General features: G+C 41.5%; 1 protein-coding gene across 4 annotated transcripts in view; it reads left to right on the plus strand.

Annotated features, from left to right (window-relative positions):
• klhdc8b (kelch domain containing 8B) overlaps positions 1 to 21,371 on the plus strand; it is a 134,497-nt gene that overhangs the window by 18,061 nt on the left and 95,065 nt on the right. For 3 of the 4 annotated variants that reach the window (XM_086050158.1, XM_086050132.1, XM_086050141.1), the window contains exons 2-3: positions 13,915 to 14,347; positions 16,070 to 16,503. In XM_086050158.1, the coding sequence (XP_085906284.1) occupies positions 16,113 to 16,503 (391 nt within the window). In that variant the 5' untranslated portion in view covers positions 13,915 to 14,347; positions 16,070 to 16,112. Of the gene's footprint in view, positions 1 to 13,171; positions 13,267 to 13,914; positions 14,348 to 16,069; positions 16,504 to 21,371 lie in introns of those variants that run through there. The other variant, XM_086050149.1, reaches the window with a different exon arrangement.

Below are 21,371 nucleotides of genomic sequence, written 5' to 3' on the forward strand. Positions count from 1 at the left end.
AATACCGCAATACCATCGCATGATTTTGGAAGGGTGCAACATTTCGGTACCATGACATTTCAAAAGAAAATATTATTTATATATATATATATATATATATATATATATATATATATATATATATATATATATATATATATATATATATATATATATATATATATATATGTATAAAAATAAAGTAGGAGGCGAAATAGCTGGGTTCATAATTAAAAATGACTTCATAATATCAAAGGCGCCTTGACGACGTCGGCCTCCTCTTGGAGCTTAACACACAAATCAATGCCATCCATGAGCCAAGAGTGACTAATAATGTTGTAGTTTCTTATTAGTTTAGGCTGACAGGATGACACATGCAGTGGACAAGATTGCATCACAGCGGACGATTCTGGGTTTAAATCTCAGCTCTGATCTTTCAGTCTGCAGTTTGCCGCTGTGACTTCCTCTGTTTTCCGCCCATGTTAAAAAAAAAAAAATTGCATGTTGGCAGAAAACTCTAATTTGGTAATTTAGCACCAAATTGTGTATTGTATTTGGGCTATTTTTGTTCAGATGCAAGATGGTTTCAGACAAACTATACTTGACAGTGTGTTGGGACTGTTAGTTTGATACATGTTTTGCCAGCCTTGAGGGTGATGCATGACACCACCGGTAATCAGATTACAAACACTGTCAGTCACAGTTCGGGAAGTTTGTTGAAGCACAAGCAAAGATGTAAAAGTTGTGAACAAACTACTTCATGTTTTTCTTTTGGATCGGACATTTATGTCGGAGTCGCTCTGTTTGAAAGGGAGGAATTGAATTCAATTGAATTGAGTGATCTTAGCTCTCTTAGATCTCTTCCTATCAGATATCATTCGTCAGTTGTTACGGGACGAGCCAAGATGGATGAGGAGGATTACGTTAGGAAGATTAACAGCTACACATTTAATTGAAACAAGCAGTGCGGTGAGTGGAGTATGCCTTTGTCAGTTGGTGCCAGTGATGTCAGCGGGGCCGTCTCCGTGGCGACAGACAGAGTGGAGCAACTGATTGGACGCTCGACCTCGGGGGCATAATGTTGCCTCTTGGTGGCGCAGATGGGAAATGTTAAACTAACAGGAAACAATTCCACCTAGAGTGGCCATGCAACCAAGCGAGAGGATGTCATTTTGTTTTGCTTTTGTGTACCTCGTGACTGTGACCATTTTGCATATCTCCCATTTTCATTTCTGGTAACGTAATTCATCCTCTGCACAATTTTCTGCCTGAGTTGTTTGTTCGCTATTCTATCGTTGCGTTGCCACGCGGGCGATGTTGTACAAAATCATCCAAGTGTGTTAGGCAGTCTTCCCAATAGAGTTGTAGCTGCCAAGTCTATATGAAGAGCTGTTTTCCAAATCACTGTGAATTATTCTAGAAAAAAAAAAAAATCAGGCAGGCCTGCACATATCAGATACATTAATTAGATCCTAGTTACATAATTAATTGGTCTGTTCTGTCAATGAAAACATGCTCAACAATACTTGCTAGTCATGCCCACTTGGCCAGTTAGAATGGAACGCGATGTCATGCACACTCAAGAAACTTTCAAAGTTGATACAAGTTCATTTCATATACAATGGAGCTTCAGAAGTCAGCCTTAAGGATACATTCTTCTTTCATTTGTTAACCAAATTGTACTGAGCCGCCAGGGCAAATATGCATGTACCACCTCTCCTCATATTCTTCTCTTTGTCATTTGGCACTGCAATTACCTTCATGATTTGTGTGAAGCGCTAACTCGTGGTTGTGTAATCATGGAGCAGACTGTTAATTATATCGGGGAAAAGAATGATGATCATCACGAAGTGAATCATTTGTTCCTTCCTGTTGCTCCCCAAGTGCACTGCATCAAGGTTATGCTGCCTACAGGGAACAAACTGCCCTGCCTCTAATTTGATCATGTAGCCAATTACAACAGGTTGTTGCTGTTGAACATATAATGTTATTAAGTACACAAGTTTGTCTTAATCCTTGTCACTGACTCAGCCTTCGGAGAAGTTTAAAATTAGCTTCAAGCTACAATCTGATTTTTTTTGGTGTTTATTTTCCAAATGATGTATTGGTTCATGTTTGTTTTTTAAGATTTGCTTCTGGATCTTCCCCCGGTTTGGTTGTATTTCAGTGGTTGCCATGGTCACTGTAAACCTGTGGCAGAAAGTTGGAAAAGGTTCAGTCATAAAGTAGACGGCGTATGCCCTGCGTCCTTCTCTTCCATTTGGTCCTGTCACCATGTTTACCCTGGACGCAATCTAGAACATGGCGGCAAGGTTCCTTCTCCTTTTCTAAAATACCTTTGGAATCATGTGGGCACTGTTAGTAGCAGATGGTATGCAACTGCTTGGAGCAATCTTTGGCAGACCGAGTCATGCAAACATCCTCATGCTTCAGACAGAACACAAATCTCCCAAAGCACACCGGTGTGATCATCTGAACTGTTGGATTATGTAACGAGTAAGGAAACCTAAGTGCTATTTTTCCCCTCAAGCGACATACTGTATGTGATGAAAAGTCTTGATAAAAGATGAGATAAAGTGCTTCATATCAAACAACAATCCGTGGTGATGCTATACAGGGATTGCAGTATCATGAGCAAAGGAAGAAAAATGAATTAGTGCTCTTATGCAGATATCAGTGAGGATGTGGGTGGTGGCGAATGCGTTTGTTTACATGGCAACAAGACTTGACCGCTGCTCACCAAATCATTTTGCTGCTGTTTTGCTTTTAACGTGATGTGTTGTGTAATGTGATTCTGGAGAAGAAGCCAGAAGCTGTCGCCGTATTGCATGACTTGACTTTCTCTGTGTTCTTTGTTTGTCCATCAATCCATCCATTCTCCAAACCGCTTGAGGAATAACTGTACAATGCCACCACAAGTCTGATTTTGTAGGATGTCCCAGCAGAAAAAGTCAGCCAAAGTCCAATTTCTGATTTGTAGGTCAGTAGGAAGGCACGATCTTGAACTGATCTTTCTGATCTTGTTAAAGGGGAAGTTAACGCAAACATTTATTTTCAAGAATATGTTCTATGCAAAGGCAGCACGGTGGTCGACTGGTTAGCACGTCCGCCTCACAGTTCAGAGGTCGTGGGTTTGATCCCGGCTCCGGCCTCCCTGTGTGGAGTTTGCATGTTCTCCCCGTGCCTGCGTGGGTTTTCTCCGGGCACTCCGGTTTCCTCCCACATTCCAAAAACATGCATGGTAAGTTGATTGGACTCTCTAAATTGCCCCATTGCGGGTTGACTTCCGCTTTAAGTCAAAGGAAGAACCCCATTGATTTGGAAGAACATCATGTAGTAGATCAATTAAGTAATTTTTAGAGAGTTTTGCTTATTTTTCTTGTCCATGACTTCTCTGTGGGGACTACACACTGTTGTCTGGTTGAATTCAAAGGGATTTCATATATCAATTCAACATTGGTCCTCTGGTATGCTGATAAAGTCTGTTGCAGTGAGATCCACTAAACTCAAGATGACCAAAGTCTCAGAAGAGTAATGGAATTAAGAAGAGAGAAAGGGAAGTTGATGCAATTCTCGTGTGAATTATGGATGATCACATCAGACTTTCACTTCGGATGTGGACCGTATCAAATAGAGAGGAGTAAGGTCATAGTAACATGTGTCAAGTTTGGGATGGGCCTATTTTTTTGTATTGAAAACAGCCATAATGATGAACCACCGAAGATCATGGAAAAAAACAAACAAACTAATGTATTCACCTCATTTGACCAACCTATTGTAGGCCTATCTACTAGGGCTGCACGATGTTGGAAAAAAAATGACATTGCGATTTTTGGGGGGTTTGCGAAATATATTGCGATGTTAAAAATTAAATTTTCACCAGATGACTTGAATAGATTTGTTTGGAAATCATTTGGTTAACTCACCATGACATCATTGTCATCATATAATATGGTTTAATCCAGACTAAGGGGGTTCATCTGTGAATGATGATTGCTGTTAAGGGATCACAGCGGTCATGTCTCTGTAACATAATAGATTATTTAACATTGTACTTCACACTTCAATGTAAACAGCAGCAAAATATTAAACATTTTAAAGAAAAAATAAAAAGAGCAGGTGCACTAGACCCTTGGGTCATTTAAAAAAATAGAAGAAAATGAAAACCCTCTAAAGCGGCAGCAGAGTTATAAACACCTTTAAACTAAACTATGAAATATTTAAAAAATTAAAAAGCAAGTGTACTAGCGCCTGAGTTGTTTACAAAAATATGACATTGAGATAACAAAAAAACCTTTGTAAAACTGCAGCAAAGTTATAAACAGAACAAAAACATTAAAAATTAAACAGCAGGTGCATTAGTCCCCTGAGTTGTTCACAAAAATGTAACGATAACTTAAACGGTCTGGGCGGCACGGTGGTCGACTGGTTAGCGCGTAGCAGGGAGTAGGTGAGCGGGAGAGGCTGTGTAAGCGCACGGAGGAGCTTGCTGCTTTTATAAAGCAAAACAAAAGTTTGCATGTTCTAAGAAAAAAGACATCGCACGTCCTACGATGTGACTATTGCGCATGCGCACATGTTCAAACGACACATCGTGCAGGCCTAGTATCTATCCCAAAGCACTTTTTCACTTTGGAGAGACTCAACAGCTTTGTGTTGTGGGAAGTGAAATATAAACACATTTGACCTTTTGTTACACAACACGTCTCAAGAGTGTGGCACACTTCCTATTTGGAGATGAGATCTGCTGCCATGAGTCAGATTCAGACTTGGCCTCTTAAAGATGTCTGTGCACTATTTCTTGGCCAACTTGGAAGCATATTCCATTCTTTTTACACTTGTGTGACAGGGAAATGGAAAAATCTTAACTCTGATAAAGGGTTAGAGTTCCTTTGGACTGTCACTAAGGCCGCAAGTTGCCCTGTTTCTTGTTCTTTTGAACACTCCATGTTGAAGTTGTCCCTTCCTTAGGATGATGTCCTGAGAAAGCCAAAGAGAAAAGCTCAGTCAAGTGAGATCTCATGTGATGTCATGCTTGACAGCCGTTTGGAATTTTCTTTCATATTTAAAAATATGCTTGTTCCCAAAATGGTGGCATTTAGAATTGGAAGACCTCAACGAGTTGCATTTTAACCAATTTTCTTTAAATAGTTTAGTAATTAATTGTTAACGTCACAGCAGCGTGATGCGCAACTTTACCGTATATGTTTTCCCATTTATTTACTATTGCTCATATTTAGGACCAGAGCATGCTGTTTAAAGGCCCTCTTTAAATTGCTTACTTCCTTTATTTTTTTTAACCCAATAGTAAATCAGCACTTTGAGGGTTTTCCCTATACATAGACCTGTTTGTTTGAAAAAAAAAAAAAAACTCACAAAATTGCGAAGGAGCATTCATCTTGGTGAAAAGTTACATTTGGTGGTGTTTGGGAGTTTTGTTTTGTTTTAAACTTAGTCCCTGAAGCTGTTTAAATTGGCAAAATAAAATTTGGTTTGAGGCGGACAGCCATTTTGAACTACATTGCTAAATCACGAGTGAAATGTCAATCACATTTTTCAGGACACCTGGTTCATGTGGTAAAATATGGTTCAATTAGTGAGTGGTAGCTTCAGGCAAGTGCCATTCATTTTCAGTTTGGACATGGAGGCCAGAAGGTAAGCAGATCTGCGCATTGGTTTTTTTTGAATGCACAAATGAACATTAGCTAACAGTGTTTAGCATTTAATAAGCAGCACTTATCTCATTGCTTGCTGCAGTTGTTACACGGTAATGTTTGGCAATGAGTCCGCTTCACACAGTTTCTCTCACTAACTGACAGTGTAAGTCGGCAATTTGGTGTTGCCTCACAAGGGAAAATAGAATGCTGTGTTTGTGGGGGCTTCGCGTGTGCCCACCTGCCCCTAGCTCAGGCTCTAGTCATCGGAATTTATACTCGCCGTTGGGCCAGCAGTTTGTCAGGCAGGATGAGGGCTGGCTTACTCTCTCACTTGCAGGGCCACTGCCTCACTCGAGCTGATTTGAACGGGACATGAAATCAAGGATTTAAACTTTCTAATTCAGCATTTCTGTTTCTGACTTGTTAAGTAACACGGCAGTTTTGGTATGACATACTATATGCATTAAAATCTGATTTCTTCAACCATGCTTGTGAACTTAACATTTTGTTCTGTTGGCCACTGATTGTTTAGTCACAGTGTGGTTTTCTCCTTGTATTGATTCCTGGGGAAAAAATACATTGAGACGGGGAGTCCATCGAATGGGTAGGTCCACCAGTAATCTACAAGTAGACGCCGCATGCTGGGAATGCCAATAATCATTTTTGGCATCTTTCTGTCGTTCTTTCGTTCCCTGTTGTGCAGCTATTCAGCTTTCATTCCCGCAGTTAAATTTAGTCCCGGAAAAATTCATGGAAACCTCAAAATAACTCGACCTCTTTTCGAAATCTCTAAGATTCTTTTTGTGAATATAAGTGTGTGTACTTTGCCTTTTCAGGGGTGCTTGCTTCCTAATCACAAAGTCCTCATGTAATCGTGTGGTTGCTAGGAAAAGGCTACATGAGGATCAGAGAGGGCTGATGGGCACAAGACTAAACACTACCACCACACTCTTCTTTAATTCGTGTATAATTTTCTGTGCTTGTCCCATTTTTTTTTTTTTTTAGGCACAAACACAATCATTCACACTCACATTTGTGGTCTATCGAGTGGGAAGTGAACCCACGCCTAAGTCGGGTGACTGAACCACCAGCTCAATTTGAGCCACAGAAGACCACATTTTTTTTTTTTCATGTTTGAAAATGAAGTCAGACAACATATTAAAATGACTGTACACTCCACAAATAGGAAAGCGCTCAAGACTTTGTATTTATGAGAGCATTATAATATTTTTGTAGACTAAATTTCTTTTCCTGTTTGTTTGTCTCACCCTAGCTGTTATTTTAGCTAGCTTAATCTTTGTTCTTGAATAAAGCATTTCAAATTAATAAATAAATAAGGGCGGCACAGTGGTCGACTGGTTAGCACGTCCGCCTCACAGTTCAGAGGCCGTGGGTTCGGCTCCACCTTCCCGTGTGGAGTTTGCATGTTCTCACCATACCTACGTGAGTTTTCTCCGGGTACTCCGGTTTCCTCCCACATACAAAAACATGCATGGTGGGTTGATTGGACACTCTAAATTGCCCCTAGGTGTGATTGTGAGTGTGGATGTTTGTTTGTCTCTGTGTGCCCTGCGATTGGTTGGCAACCCATTCAGGGTATACCCCGCCTACTGCCCGATGACAGCTGGCATAGGCTCAATCACACCCGTGACCCTTGTGAGGATACGCAGATTGGATAATGGATGGATAAATGAATGAATGAATTAATTAATACCTTATTTAAAACAAATACTTGTACAGTTACCTAGATAACATAATGAGGCCAGCTATGGTTATGTGATTTGGCTGAGATATGGGAGATTGTGTGGCCGACATTGTGCATACCAGAAATGGACCACTAATGGAAAATAATTCATTGTGGTATGTGGGCCAAGTGCACTTGAGTTTTGCTATTTATTTTGCTATCTGGACTTCTTCCACTGACGTCAGTCGACCTTTAACATAACCAAATGTGGCACGTCGTAATGGTGTGTGCACGCGTGTGTGTGTGTGCGATGATATAATACAATGCTGACGTCTGTGATAAAAATAAGACTGTGTACAAAAAAAAATGGAAACTGCATTTATGGTTGGGAGAAGACTGGCTATACATATACGGCCCAGAGTTCTAAATAGATTTCTGGGCCAGACCCATCACTCAACAACTGGTCCACATCATGTTTGTCAGAGTTAAGGCAGTGCATCCTTTGCCGGTCCTTGACCATGTTTGGTTCACATGCCGTATCTCCTGCCGGTGGCACATGCCCGGAACATCTCACCAGGGAGGCGTCCAGGAGGCATCTAACTCAGAGCAGCGGCTCGACTCTGATTCCCTCCTGGATGGCCAAACTTCTCACCCTATCTCTAAGGGAGAGCCCGGACACCCTGCGGAGATTTCGGCTGCTTGTATCACAGATCTTGTTCTTTCGGTCATGACCCACAGCTCATGACCACAGCTGAAAGTAGGAATGTAGATCGACCGGTAAATCGAGAGCTTCGCCTTTCGGCTCAGCTTCTTCTTCACCACGACAGACCGATACCAATTCCACTCCCAGCTGACTCTTGTTTACCAATCATATTTCTTCTTCTACTCATAAACGCTGCAATGACAATGTCACTACCATCACTTACAGGCCAATACCAGCTGCTCACAGTACCACCACCCTCACTAGCTCCCCCTGCAGGCCCTCATTATCATTACCACTATCGGACAATTTTCCCATTGAAACCATCACCTTACCACTATCGGACAATTTTCCCATTGAAACCATCACCGGCAGACGCTTCCCTTGCACACACAAACAACGTGGTTTTAACAGTGGTAATCTAGTATATGTTAATACTGCTCATTCGTACCACCATGAGCGCACGTCCAGCACAATAATTAATCTGGCCGTGCTGAACGTGCGCTCCCTTTTAAACAAAACTTTTATCATAAACGACATGATTTTAGACAATAATTTACATGGTATACTTTTGTCTGAGACATGGCTTGGTACAGATGCTCCAGTTGCTCTCAACGAGGCTTGCCCACCGAATTTTAACTTTTTATTTTCTACAAGGGATGGCAAAAGAGGAGGCGGGACTGCATCAATTTTTATTAATACTCTTTTATCAAAGGAGATCATTTTTAGCAGCTATTTATCGTTTGAACACCATGCCTTTGTTTTTAGCAGTCCCCCTATTCTCTGCATTACCGTCTATAGACCTCCCCATCATTCCACTTCTTTTATTACAGAATTTTCAGAATTCTTATCCATTTTATATTCCAGTTATAACAGGATATTAATAACTGGCGATTTTAATATACACATGGACAACATCTCGGACCCACTATCCAGAGATTTTTCAAACCTTTTAAACTGCTTGGATTTTAAACAGCACGTCTTGCAGCCAACTCACAACAGAGGACACACCCTGGATTTGGTTATAACCTATGGCTTGTCTGCTGGTGTGTCCTCTGTTGTTGACTTGGCAGTGTCAGACCACTACTGTGTCTATTTTAACATCGCCAGTTTTAACCATCTAGCAGTCCCGGTCAGAACAGTGAAGAAACGCTACCTATCTTCTGAGGTGGCAGCAAATTTTATCGAGATCTTAAAAAACACTCCTGCTGACATTTTACCTGCACCCTGTGATCTTATTGTTGACAATTTTAACCTACATCTTAAATCATCATTAGATTTAGTAGCTCCACTTTTAATTAAAACAACAAAAACAAAGACTGTACCCCCGTGGAGAAACAATGCTATCAAAATATCAAAGAGAAAATGCAGGAGTGCAGAGAGGAGGTGGAGAAAAAGTAAACTTACAGTACACTATGAAATTTTATGCGAACAACTGAAATCTTACAATAAAACAGTAAAACTGGCAAGATCTTCCTATTTCTCAAACCTCATTACAGTCAATAAAAACAACCCCAGGGTTCTCTTCTCCACCTTTGAACTTTTAACTAGTTCTGATTTTAATAAGTCCCCACAGAGACCAACAGATGCTCTCTGTGAGGACTTTGCAGACCACTTCAGAAGTAAAATCGATGACATAAGATCCAGTCTTTTAGCCCGTCAAAACACAAGTTTTAATAAACCCGGACAATCATATTTACATGAGGAAACACTGGAAAGTTTTGCCCTGGTTGATGCAAGGACACTTGTTCGAGTTTTCTCCCAGGTAAACCCAACAACCTGCCTTTTGGATCCAATTCCCACATTTCTTTTTAAGACATTTTATGGATTTTTTGAAGAACAAATTTTAAATATAGTCAATTGCTCTCTTCAGACAGGCGTCTTCCCCGCTGCCTTTAAAACGGCGGTGGTGAAGCCCCTTCTGAAGAAGAGCGGTTCTGACCCGAGCGTTTTTAATAACTACAGACCCGTATCCAACTTACCGTTTTTAAGTAAGATTTTAGAAAAACTGGTTTTCATCCAGTTGAATCATTTTTTAAATACAAATAATATTTTGGAGAAATATCAATCTGGTTTTAGGATGAACCACAGTACGGAGACTGCTCTTTTAAGGATCTTAAATGATATTAGGTGCACTGCAGACGTGAGAAAACTCACAGTCTTGGTGCTACTGGATCTAAGCGCTGCTTTTGATACAGTAGATCACCAAATTTTATTAAATAGACTTAAAAATCTAGTGGGCATCTCTGGTACTGTTTTTGACTGGTTTTATTCCTATCTCACAGACCGATATTTCTTTGTAAGTATGGATACTTGTTCCTCTAAAACTCATGAAATTAAATGTGGGGTTCCTCAAGGTTCGATTTTAGGCCCCTTACTTTTTAATCTTTATATGCTTCCCCTCGGAGATGTCATCAGGGGACACGGCATCAGCTTTCACAGCTATGCTGATGACACGCAGCTGTATATTGCCGTGTCTCCTGATGACACAGGACCCATTGATACCCTTTTAAATTGCATTTTAGATATCAAGTCATGGATGGCAGATAATTTCCTACAGCTCAATGAGGACAAGACTGAGGTTTTAGTTATCGGTCCCGAAGGTCAGAGAGAGAAGCTTTTACCAAAACTACACATTTTTAATCCCTCACACTGTGTGAAGAACCTTGGCGTCATTTTTGACTCTGAGCTCAGTTTTATTCCTCATATTAAAAATGTAACCAAGATTGGTTTTTATCACCTTAAGAATATCGCCAGAGTCCGCCCGTTTCTCTCTCAGGCTAACACGGAAGTGCTGATGCATGCCTTTATTTCCTGTCGTTTAGATTACTGTAATGCCCTGCTCTCTGGCCTCCCGAAAAAGAGCATTTCACCACTGCAACTACTGCAGAATTCAGCCGCTCGGGTGCTGACGAGAACCAGAGGGCGGGAGCACATTACGCCAGTTTTGAAATTGCTGCATTGGCTCCCTGTGTGTTTCAGGATCGATTTTAAAGTACTTTTATTAGTTTATAAATGTGTTAATGGTCTTGGGCCATCTTATTTATCTGATTTGCTTTTATCATACCAGCCCTCGCGGATCCTGAGGTCCTCTGGCGCCGGCCTTTTATTTATTCCAAGGGTGAGGACCAAAATGCATGGCGAGGCTGCATTCAGCCATTTTGGTCCTCACCTTTGGAATAGCCTGCCAGAGGATGTCAGGTCTGCAGAGACTGTTGATATTTTTAAGAGGAAGCTCAAGACACACCTTTTTAGTTTGGCTTTCAACAACTTTTAAATAATTTATCTTTTCTTTTGATTGAAGATAATTCTATGTTTTGCTTTGAATGTTTTAAAGCACTTTGAGTTGCATTTTTATGTATGAAAAGTGCTATATAAATAAAATGTGATTGATTGATTGATGTGATACAGAGTCCGCATCACAGAAGATGCTGCACCGATCCGCCTGTCGATCTCCCGTTCCATCCTACCCTCACTCGCGAACAAGACCCCAAGATACTTGAACTCCACTTGGGGCCGAATCTCATCCCCGACCTGGAGAGGGCACTCCACCCTTTTCCGACTGAGGACCATAGTCTCAGATTTGGAGGTGCTGATTTTCCTCCCAACTGCTTCACACTCGGCTGTGAACCGCTCCAGTGAGAGTTGGAGGTTGCGGCTTGAAGAAGCCAACAGCACCACATCATCAGCAAAAAGCAGGGATACAATACTGAGGCCATCGAACCGGACCCCTTCAACACCTCGACTGCGCCTAGAAATTCTGTCCATAAAAGTTATGAACAGAATCGGTGACAAAGGGCAACCTTGGCGGAGTTCAACCCTCACTGGAAACGAATCCGACTTACTGCTGGCAATGCTGACCAAACTCTGCCATCGGTGGTACAGGGACCAAACAGCCCTTATCAGGGGGCTCGGTACCCGTACTCCCGAAGCACCCCCCACAGAATTCCCAGAGGGACACGGTCAAACGCCTTCTCCAAGTCCACAAAACACATGTAGACTGGTTGGGCAAACTCCCATGCACCCTCAAGGACCCTGTTGAGGGTGTAGAGCTGGTCCGCTGTTCCATGGCCGGGTCGAAAACCACATTGCTGCTCATGAATCCGAGATTCAACCTTCTGACGGAACCTCCTCTCCAGCACCGTTGAATAGACCTTACCAGGGAGGCTGAGGAGTGTGATTCCTTTGTAATTGGAACACACCCTGCGGTCCCCCTTCTTAAAAAGTGGGACCCCCACCCCGGTCTGCCAACCCAGAGACACTGTCCCCGATGTCCATGTGATGTTGTAGAGGCGTGTCAACCAAGACAGCCCCACAACATCCAGAGCCTGTAGGAACTCCGGGCAGATTTCATCCACCCCGGGTCTTTGCTTATACACAGTGATAATGGTGCACTGCTTTCCTCTCCTGAGACGCCGGATGATGGACCAGATTTTCCTCGAAGCCGTCCAGAAGTCATTTTCCATGGCCTCACCGAATTCCTCCCATACCCAAGTTTTTGCCTCAGCAACCACAGAAGCTGCATTCCGCTTAGCCAGCGGGTACCTGTCAACTGCCTCTGGAGTCCTGCAGGCAGAAAAGGCCAGATAGGACTCCTTCTTCAGCTGGACAGCATCCCTTTCCGCTGGTGTCCACCAGCGGGTTCGGGGATAGCCGCCGTGACAGACACGACCACCTTGTGGCCACAGCCCCGATCGGCCGCCTCACCAATGGAGCATGGTCCACTTGGACTCAATGTCCCCCGCCTCCGCAGGGGCGTGGGCAAACGTCTGATGGAGGTGGGAGTTGAAACTCCTTCTGGCAGGGGATTCTGACAGACGTTCCCAGCAAACCCTCACAATACATTTGGGTCTGCCGGATCGGACTGGATCGGAGCCAACACACCACCGGGTGGTGATCAGTTGACAGCTCCACCCCTCTCTTTACTCGAGTGTCCAAAACATGCGGCCACAAATCCGATGATACGACTACAAAGTCGATCATCGAACTGCGGCCTAGGGTGTCCTGGTGCCAAGTGCACATATGGACACCTTATGTTTGAACATGGTGTTCGTTATGGACAATCCGTGCCGAGCACAGAGGTCCAATAACAGACCACACTCGGGTTCAGATCGGGGGGGGGCGTTCCTCCCAATCACACCCTTCCAGGTCTTACTGTCGCTACCCACGTGAGCATTGAAGTCCTCCAGCAGAACAATGGAGTCCCCAGGGGTGGCACTCAGCAGCACACAAGGACTCCAAAAAGGGTTGGTACTCTGCACTGCTGTTTAGTGCATAGGCACAGACAACCCAACTGTTTGGGTTGTTTTGCACAAAAGTTGTATCAAATTGACCCAGGTAGTGGATCGGTACATTTTTGACCCGAAAATTTTAACCCAATTGATTTTAGAGAGTGTAGTTCACTCATCTCAAGAACAATGCTAACTGGTCCCATCTTACATCTTTTCATTTTGAATTGTCACCATATATTTTCTTGTAATGTTAAATAATAAAATGGATCGAGTGTTTGGTTTTCCTGTGTCACTTGTTCTGATACTCAATTGGTGCAAATATTTTATTATTATATATTTTATGTATTATTCACTGTTGCTGAATCAGTTTTGAACACAGCTCAGCTGAATCTTGTAAATATCTCAAGTGGCCCAAACACAACAAGCTAACAATGGTTCATACGTTGCCTTAGTAACTGCATCCGCGGGGGGATCAGCAGTGTAGGCTGTCTTAAGGTCATTTGCATTTGTGAATTTGGAATCCATTTGCGTCCAGTGAAAACACGCCCACTGTCATTTCGTGCAGACTTCAGATCTATCATGGGATGTTTTGCCACATCCCTGTAGACAGTTTTCTATACTGTGACTCATCATGTAAAACCATGTCTCTGTGTGTTCTTGCAGGTCGGGCCTCATCGAGGGACCTTCCCCAAATCTCTTGTGTGCATGTGCTCTTATGAGTCAGAAGCTATTCCTCCAGGATATGGAGATGTTGCCTAATTAAGGCAGGAAAAGCTTTTTTGGACATCCAGGGAACTGTTTGAGTTACTCTTGTGAAATTTTCATTTTAGACTGTGGATCATTTACCATCGCTGCTTCCTTTTTAAGATTGGTTGCTACTTGAGGTTTTTGTGGGATTAGTTGTTCAACCTGAAGACACCCTTCTTGAAGAATACATTCAATTCCAAATAAGCTCCTAACGGGACACTCTGAGGGAAGGACACAGCCAGAGAAAACGGGGGAAAAATTTGAAGGGCAGATGGCTTTGCTGCTCACAAACCAACAGCTGAATGAATAAAACATTTATATAGGGGGAGACGTGACATCTGGAAGAGGGGTGAGTTTCACACCTTTTTTTCAACCTCATACACTCTATCCACCACATCTGTCTTTCTATCGTGGATGCAAACGTGCATTTGTTTTTAACCTATGCCAAACTAAAATTGTTATGTGTTGATCACTGTTTATTGGTTATCTAGTTCAATGATTCCTAACCACTGAAATCACGCGTAAAATTGATCCAAATTCACTTAAAGCAGCATTGGGCAAGCAATCGACCTTAATAAAATGTTTTCACAACTCTTTTGATGACTTACAAGTACAGTAGTTGAATGGGACTTCATGCCCTGAGGGGGTCTGTATCGTTTTTACTGGCACAAATCAACTTTGAGGAGGATGGGATCAACCCTGGCACACAAAAAAATACAAATGTCCTGAATTGCTTTATGGCAACTCACTTCCTCCTTTCGCTATAAGGACGGCTCAGGATTTCACAACACTACGCGCTGGCACAGAAATGGGAAATGTGCTTGATTTTTGTCAAAACACTACAACTTTTGTCCACATAGCGCCACCATAATCAACAAAAACTGACGTATGACAAAGTGTTGCTTTAAAGGAAAGCTTCATTAATTTCTATGTGGCTTGATTGGTAATGACTACTTAGTTTAGGTTAAAAATGCACAAGGGCTGAAAAATACACCTCTATAGTGATATATTTCACTTTTATGGCAACATTTTCAACACACGGGTACATTCATGTTGACTCCAACGAGAGGCAATATGTGTGCACGCTGACTTGCTGGACAATAGTTCACACAGATATTCGACAACAAGGAGAATGCAAAGAAAAAACAATACCATATTTCATTGGAAACATTTGCACGGGTTTGACCAGAAACAACTCACAAGGTGCACACTGGCATGTTATTTAACAATTTCCACAAAAAGGGGTACATAGGCAAGTTTTGTCGAGCTGCTGGTGTGCACAAGGACAAGCAGCTGTACGTGCAGTGCAATGAACATTTCAGGCGTGAGTCGCGGAAAATGAAAACATTGTACCATTTGTAATGGGGCATGATGACATTAAAAACCAACAACGTGCCGAGTGTTTTCAACGAGTCAGAGGTGGGGGCTGATGTTACGGGGGAAAATTCACCCCCTCGCCCTCACCCCCGATGCAACCAATATCGCTGACCGAAAAACTTACCCTTACACTCTTTATTCAAAGAATTCCCACAACATATTTTGCAGGATTATTCTAACATTCAAAAGCCGTATAGTCAGTTGCAGGATAACGCTAAAACCTCCGCTTAAGTCCGCTTAATAAATTAGATTTTGTTTTGTTTTTGTCTATGAATTTCTTTTGTTAAGGTTTTTTTTTTTCCCTAAAAAAGTTAGATGCTTGTGCTGGCTTGCTCAAAATCAATCAATCAATCAATCAATCAATCAATCAATCAATCAATCAATCAATCAATCAATCAATCAATCAATCAATCAATCAATCAATCAAATTAGTACCAAGTGGTGCCGTGACCCATCAGATCCAGCAGACGGTACTGTAGTGAAAACAAGTGTGCATTGCCACCACCTAAAGTCATAATAGTGGTGCAGTATTCCCTGTATTTGCCATAATTTGTCCATCACACGAGTCAAGCGGCCTTGTTTCTGATTGTTCAGCCTCGGTTGAGGTCAGGCGCATGACTGAGAACCATTCCAGCTGTGTTTTGCTTTGCACTCACATTTACCTTTACACTCCCTTCATCCTTCCAACCTTCAGCCTGGTGTGTGATGGTGTCGCCCCTCCTCTCAGTCTCGGAGACATGCCCGTGCCGGAGATGGCGGTGAGTCCTGTCAAGTCCCTGTACTGGGAGAAGTTCCCCCCCATGTCCCAGCGCAGAGTCTACTGCACCCCTATCTACCACGAAGGCCTGCTCTACGTGCTGGGGGGCTGCAGTGAGACCGGCATGCCCCTGGACAGCGTGGAAGCGCTTGACGTGGAGAGCCAGACATGGTGCCAGCTTCCGCCACTGCCCACGGCGAGGGCGGGGGCTGCGGCCGTGGCGCTGGGGGGGCAGGTCATGGTCGTGGGAGGAATGAATCAGCAGCAGACCCCGTTGGCATCTGTGGACGTTTTTCACCCAGATGAGGGCAAATGGGAGCCGAAGGCCAGTCTGGGGCAGCCGTCCATGGGCATCACCACTGCACAGAAAGGTACGCTAAAGTCGAGAAAGAGCAAGTTAGGATGGAACTTTGCTGACTGACTTTACTTTTGTGTGTGTTGTTCGGATGGGAGTACCTCAATTCATTGCTTTTCTTTGTATACTATGTCAACTTTTTAAGAAATTAGCTGGGCATCATTACATTTGGTCATGTCATGTCATCTTCCAAACCGCTTATCCTATATAGGGTCGCGGGGAGTTGCTGGAGCCTATCCCAGCCGTCAATGGGCGAAGGCAGACTACACCCCGAACTGGTCGCCAGCCAGTCGCAGGGCACACATAGACACTGTCACTGAGCGGGAATCGATCCCACGCTGCCCGCACACAACTCAGGCGTGTGTACCACTACACTATCAGCGGACCCTACATTTGGTCTTACTCTATAAAAATCAAGTATATTTAAGCGTTTCAGGGATACATAATTCAAACACAACGTTTTAATTGTTAAAAAACAACAACTGTAAAGCATGACAAACATGAACAAAAGCATAAAAATAATCAACAAAGAAATCCCGTGCACAGTACATCACATTTAATATGCCCCAAAAAAAGAGTTGCCCTTTTAATTCACAGTAGTAGATATGATGAAATATATCCATATTCAAATTAACTATAACTATTGCTAATTTTCAAATTTGTACAGATTTCATTATGTATAATAATTGTGTATGTATATGTATATTAATAATAGTAATATACAGTGACAGCCACATAAGGTGTTTGATTTTCTATTAAGGTTGGGATTTTATTATGGAGGGAGCTCCTTTACTTATATACCCTGAATGCATTTTTATAACTTCAACTAACCATTTTTCAGAGGGGGGCATTTTACCAAAATTTGCAGGTCCGTCAATCGCTATCCATCTGCAGCCTGGGTACCCATTGCCATCCGTCTATTTGTCAAGCCAGACCATATAGTCATCGCCTATTGGTCATTCCATTATTAATTAACCCTAACCCTTATTATTTTAAACGCGCTTCCGTTAGAGCTTTCGTCTACCATTTTACCCTCCACCACTACCAATTAAATACACTTTTCTGAAATAACATACGTACGCTCAAATTACACTGGTCAACAGTAAATTCTAATCCGAGATGGCTTTATGAGACCCTAAATGTATTTTTGATGCTGATTTAGTATTTTCTAGAACATCAGGTTTTTGAAATATTAAGTTTGACTTGTAAAAGCTTGCGCATTAGAAATTTTGTTAACGTATTTTTTATTAAGCAGAAAATGGACTAGAACAATACAACTTTCTGTCAGAGATTGAAAATCTGCTCACTTATATCAATACAAAATGGCAATCAAAAATCCAAAATAAATAAGAATGAAATACACACAAAAAAATTAAATATATATTTTTTAAAAAATCCAGCTGCCTGTCTAGCCCCAGATACATAGATCACTTTGAATAAAAAGCTAAACATACACATAGACCCATACCTTATATCACATGTAACAGGTGAAGATAAGGGTCACTGATGGTGTAGTGGTACACACGCCTGAGTTGTGTGCGGATAGCGTGGGATCGGTTCCCGCTCAGTGATGGTGTCTGTGTGTGCCCTGCCACTGGCTGGCGACCAGTTCGGGGTGTAGTCTGCCTTTCGCCCATTGTCAGCTGGGATAGGCTCCAGCACCTCCCCGCAACCCTGTACAGGATAAGCGGTTTGGAAGATGACACAGGTGAAGATAGTCAGAGAGTGGTTGCCATATTTTATTAAACGTTGAGAGTCTACCAGAAAGAACAAAGCCTATCTTTTCCAGGTGAAACGTGTTTGTAAGGTCCTTCAGGCAGTATTTCGGAGATGGTGTGTCCTTCTTTTTCCAGTGCATCAGAAGCAGTTTCTTTGCTATTACAATACAGTAAGATATAAAACATCGTTCTGCATGACTCAATTTCACAATATCATCAGACAATTAAAAAATAATCGCTAGAGGGTCAGGTTTCAACTGATGATGAAGGATTTCAGATATTGTTTTGAAAATTTCTGTCCAGTGTCTGCACACCTTTGGGCACAAAACAAAACTATGGCCAAGTGTGTCTTCTGACAGGGAACATTTCACACAGGTGGTGGAGACATCTGGATAGATGGCGTGTAATCTAGCTCTAGAGAAGTGAAGACGGTGCAACACCTTGAACTGAATTAAGCAGTGCCTTGCATTGCGAGAGCATCTATGAATATTCTCTAAACCATCTTCCCATTGTGCCTCTGGCGCAGTACGAATTTGACTGTGCATTGCAATTTATACCTATGACGTTTCATCAAAAAATTCCACCTGTTGCTGAATTCATAAATATAACTAGTTCCTATTATTATTATTATTATTATTATTATTATTATTATTATTATTATTATTATTATTATTATTATTATTATTATTATTATTATTATTATTATTATCATTATTATTATTATTATTATTATTATTATTATATAAATCATCCAGGAAGGTTTACTTGCATCTCTGATGGAAAAAAAAATAGTTGACCAGTGTTATGTTTAATAATTACTTTACTATTGTAAATTATTAAAAAATTAATAGTATTAATTCCTGTTAAAACACTTGGCTTGTTAATTATTCCCCACAGTAATTATGAGACGGAAAAAACGTCAATATGAAACACTTTTTCTTTAAATCTCTTACCAGTGCTTACATTTTCAAACAATCACTTCTATAACATTCCCCGAAAAATTGCAATGTACCATCAGTGGTCACCTATTTTTTTTCTTAACGAGCCCGCGGGTTACTCATGTGGTCCTTGGGGTCTACTTGGTCCCCGCCCTAAAGCTGAGGACCTTTTTCTATTGTACACAGCACCACATTCTCTAATTTGTGGAAAGGAGGTGTTTGAAAAAAGAAACATTTGCCACAATAAGGAGTTATGGAAATATCGTAGTTCAGACTCATTATGTCAATATATGGGATTCAAACTTGTCAGAACAAACAAGAAAAAAATAGCTGCAGACTAAAAGTCTTTCCTATCAAGTTGCAGACTTAATTAATTAGATGTTTTTTTTTATGTGGGAAGAAGATGCTGTGTTGATTGACTGAGAAGCCTTCTCCAGCATCCCTGGAGTGGAGTCTGCTTGAGTGTAATTAATACTGAGTGGTGCTCAGATCAATGTCCACTCACACAAGTCGAAAGGGTGCTGCTTAACTAAGATGCCGGCTCAATGCAAATTGCACACAAGCCTCAATGTGCTGATTATGAATTTGCTACATTTGTACGTGAACAAACATACAGTAAATGCAGCATATTTCTGTGTGTGTGTGTGTGTGTGTGTGCACGTGCGTGCATCCGCACGATGTCAAACCGCATGTAAAGAAGAGTTGTCACACAATCCACAGCAGATGAATAAACATAGTGAAGCTTCTGTTCATTCCTCAGAATTCTCCAGACTATCTCAGCTTGTGTGTGTGTGTGTGTGTATACACACGCTTATCTTAGCACACAGGAAGTTTTGCGCATGACAGTTGAGTGGGAGGAAGGAGAGAATAAATTGTTTACATGCTATCGGAGGGAGGTGGATACTGTATCTGGAGCTGTGACACCCCCCAAAAACATAAGCGATATTGCATGAATTTAAACATGAAGAAATAGTATCGAAGCAAGCCAAGGTGCATTTTTTTTCCCCCCTACTAAAGAGTTGTGTGTGTGTGTGTGTGTGTGTGCTTGTGAGGCAGGATTGACCAAAGGATATTTCCCCTCATACACACAATACATAAAAAAATATACATATGAGCAGACTCGCACCCAAAATCTGCATGCGCTATTCGTATTGACAGTAACGAACAAATTGAGAATGAATTTGAATCGGTTACTTATTGTACTTTTCCTGAAACACGGACATGTTTTTCAGAAAAAAACCTTTTTGGTTTAAAATAGCTTACTTCAACTTCCAGGATCCCTTGGCTGACCCTGGCCAATACTTCTATAGCCATACTGACTCTTTGAGATTAATTTATACTTTTCTATGAATGAAATTCCTGGTATGCTTTTATTTTGAAGGCCGGGAAGGAAGGGAAGTGTGGAAAATAAATAAGTAACTTGACTACGACTTCTGTCTGTTTGTTGGACCTAATTAATTATACAATACGGCAAATCCAACCCCGGGGCGAGCAATGCAAGTAAGCACAAAGTTGGGTAAGGACTACTGGCGCATTTGAAGCATGTCCACAGCGGGTTCGTATTGTAAATTAGCCAGCTAATGATGTTTAAAAAGCCTCTGCCATTAGAGCATTTCTCTTATCATATATATATGATTTTCTATAAAATGGGGTGGAGAATTGGCCTTTCTTGAGCCCTCACATTATTTATCATATTCCAGATACCTTAAATGTTATTTTTTATGATTTTCTAATAATTTAGTATAATGCTCTTTGACTTATCATCATCATACTAGTTAACTTATATTTGTTATATTTCTTTTCTGTTACTTTATTTATCTGCTTTATAAATTCCCTATATTAGTGTATTTTTCTTTTTGCAGGTGTTTGTTGGACCTTTTCATATCCACTGGTTATCCCTTTGATTTTCCTTTATTTTACATTGTTTATTGAACAGTACTTATCATGTCTTAGTTTAAATATCCTTAGAAATCCCAAATAATCTTTATTATTATTATTTTTATACTTAATTCCATTCCTGTGAATTCCAGTCCAAGTCACCTTGAAGGCTGACTTCCATGTGCTATGTAATGTTGACATGTCCTGTGTTTTATCATACACAACCATGCCAGTGCATTATAATGAGACACACGTGTACACGCACACACCGACATGCACAGTCGCACTCACACACACATACGCCCACACACACACACGTGGTACGCAATGTGTGAACATTGTACAGCCCT

The sequence above is a fragment of the Filicampus tigris genome, chromosome 1 (assembly GCF_054856515.1).
Source record: "Filicampus tigris isolate MCC_2025a chromosome 1, RoL_Ftig_1.0, whole genome shotgun sequence".
NCBI classification, from domain to species: Eukaryota; Metazoa; Chordata; class Actinopteri; order Syngnathiformes; family Syngnathidae; genus Filicampus; species Filicampus tigris.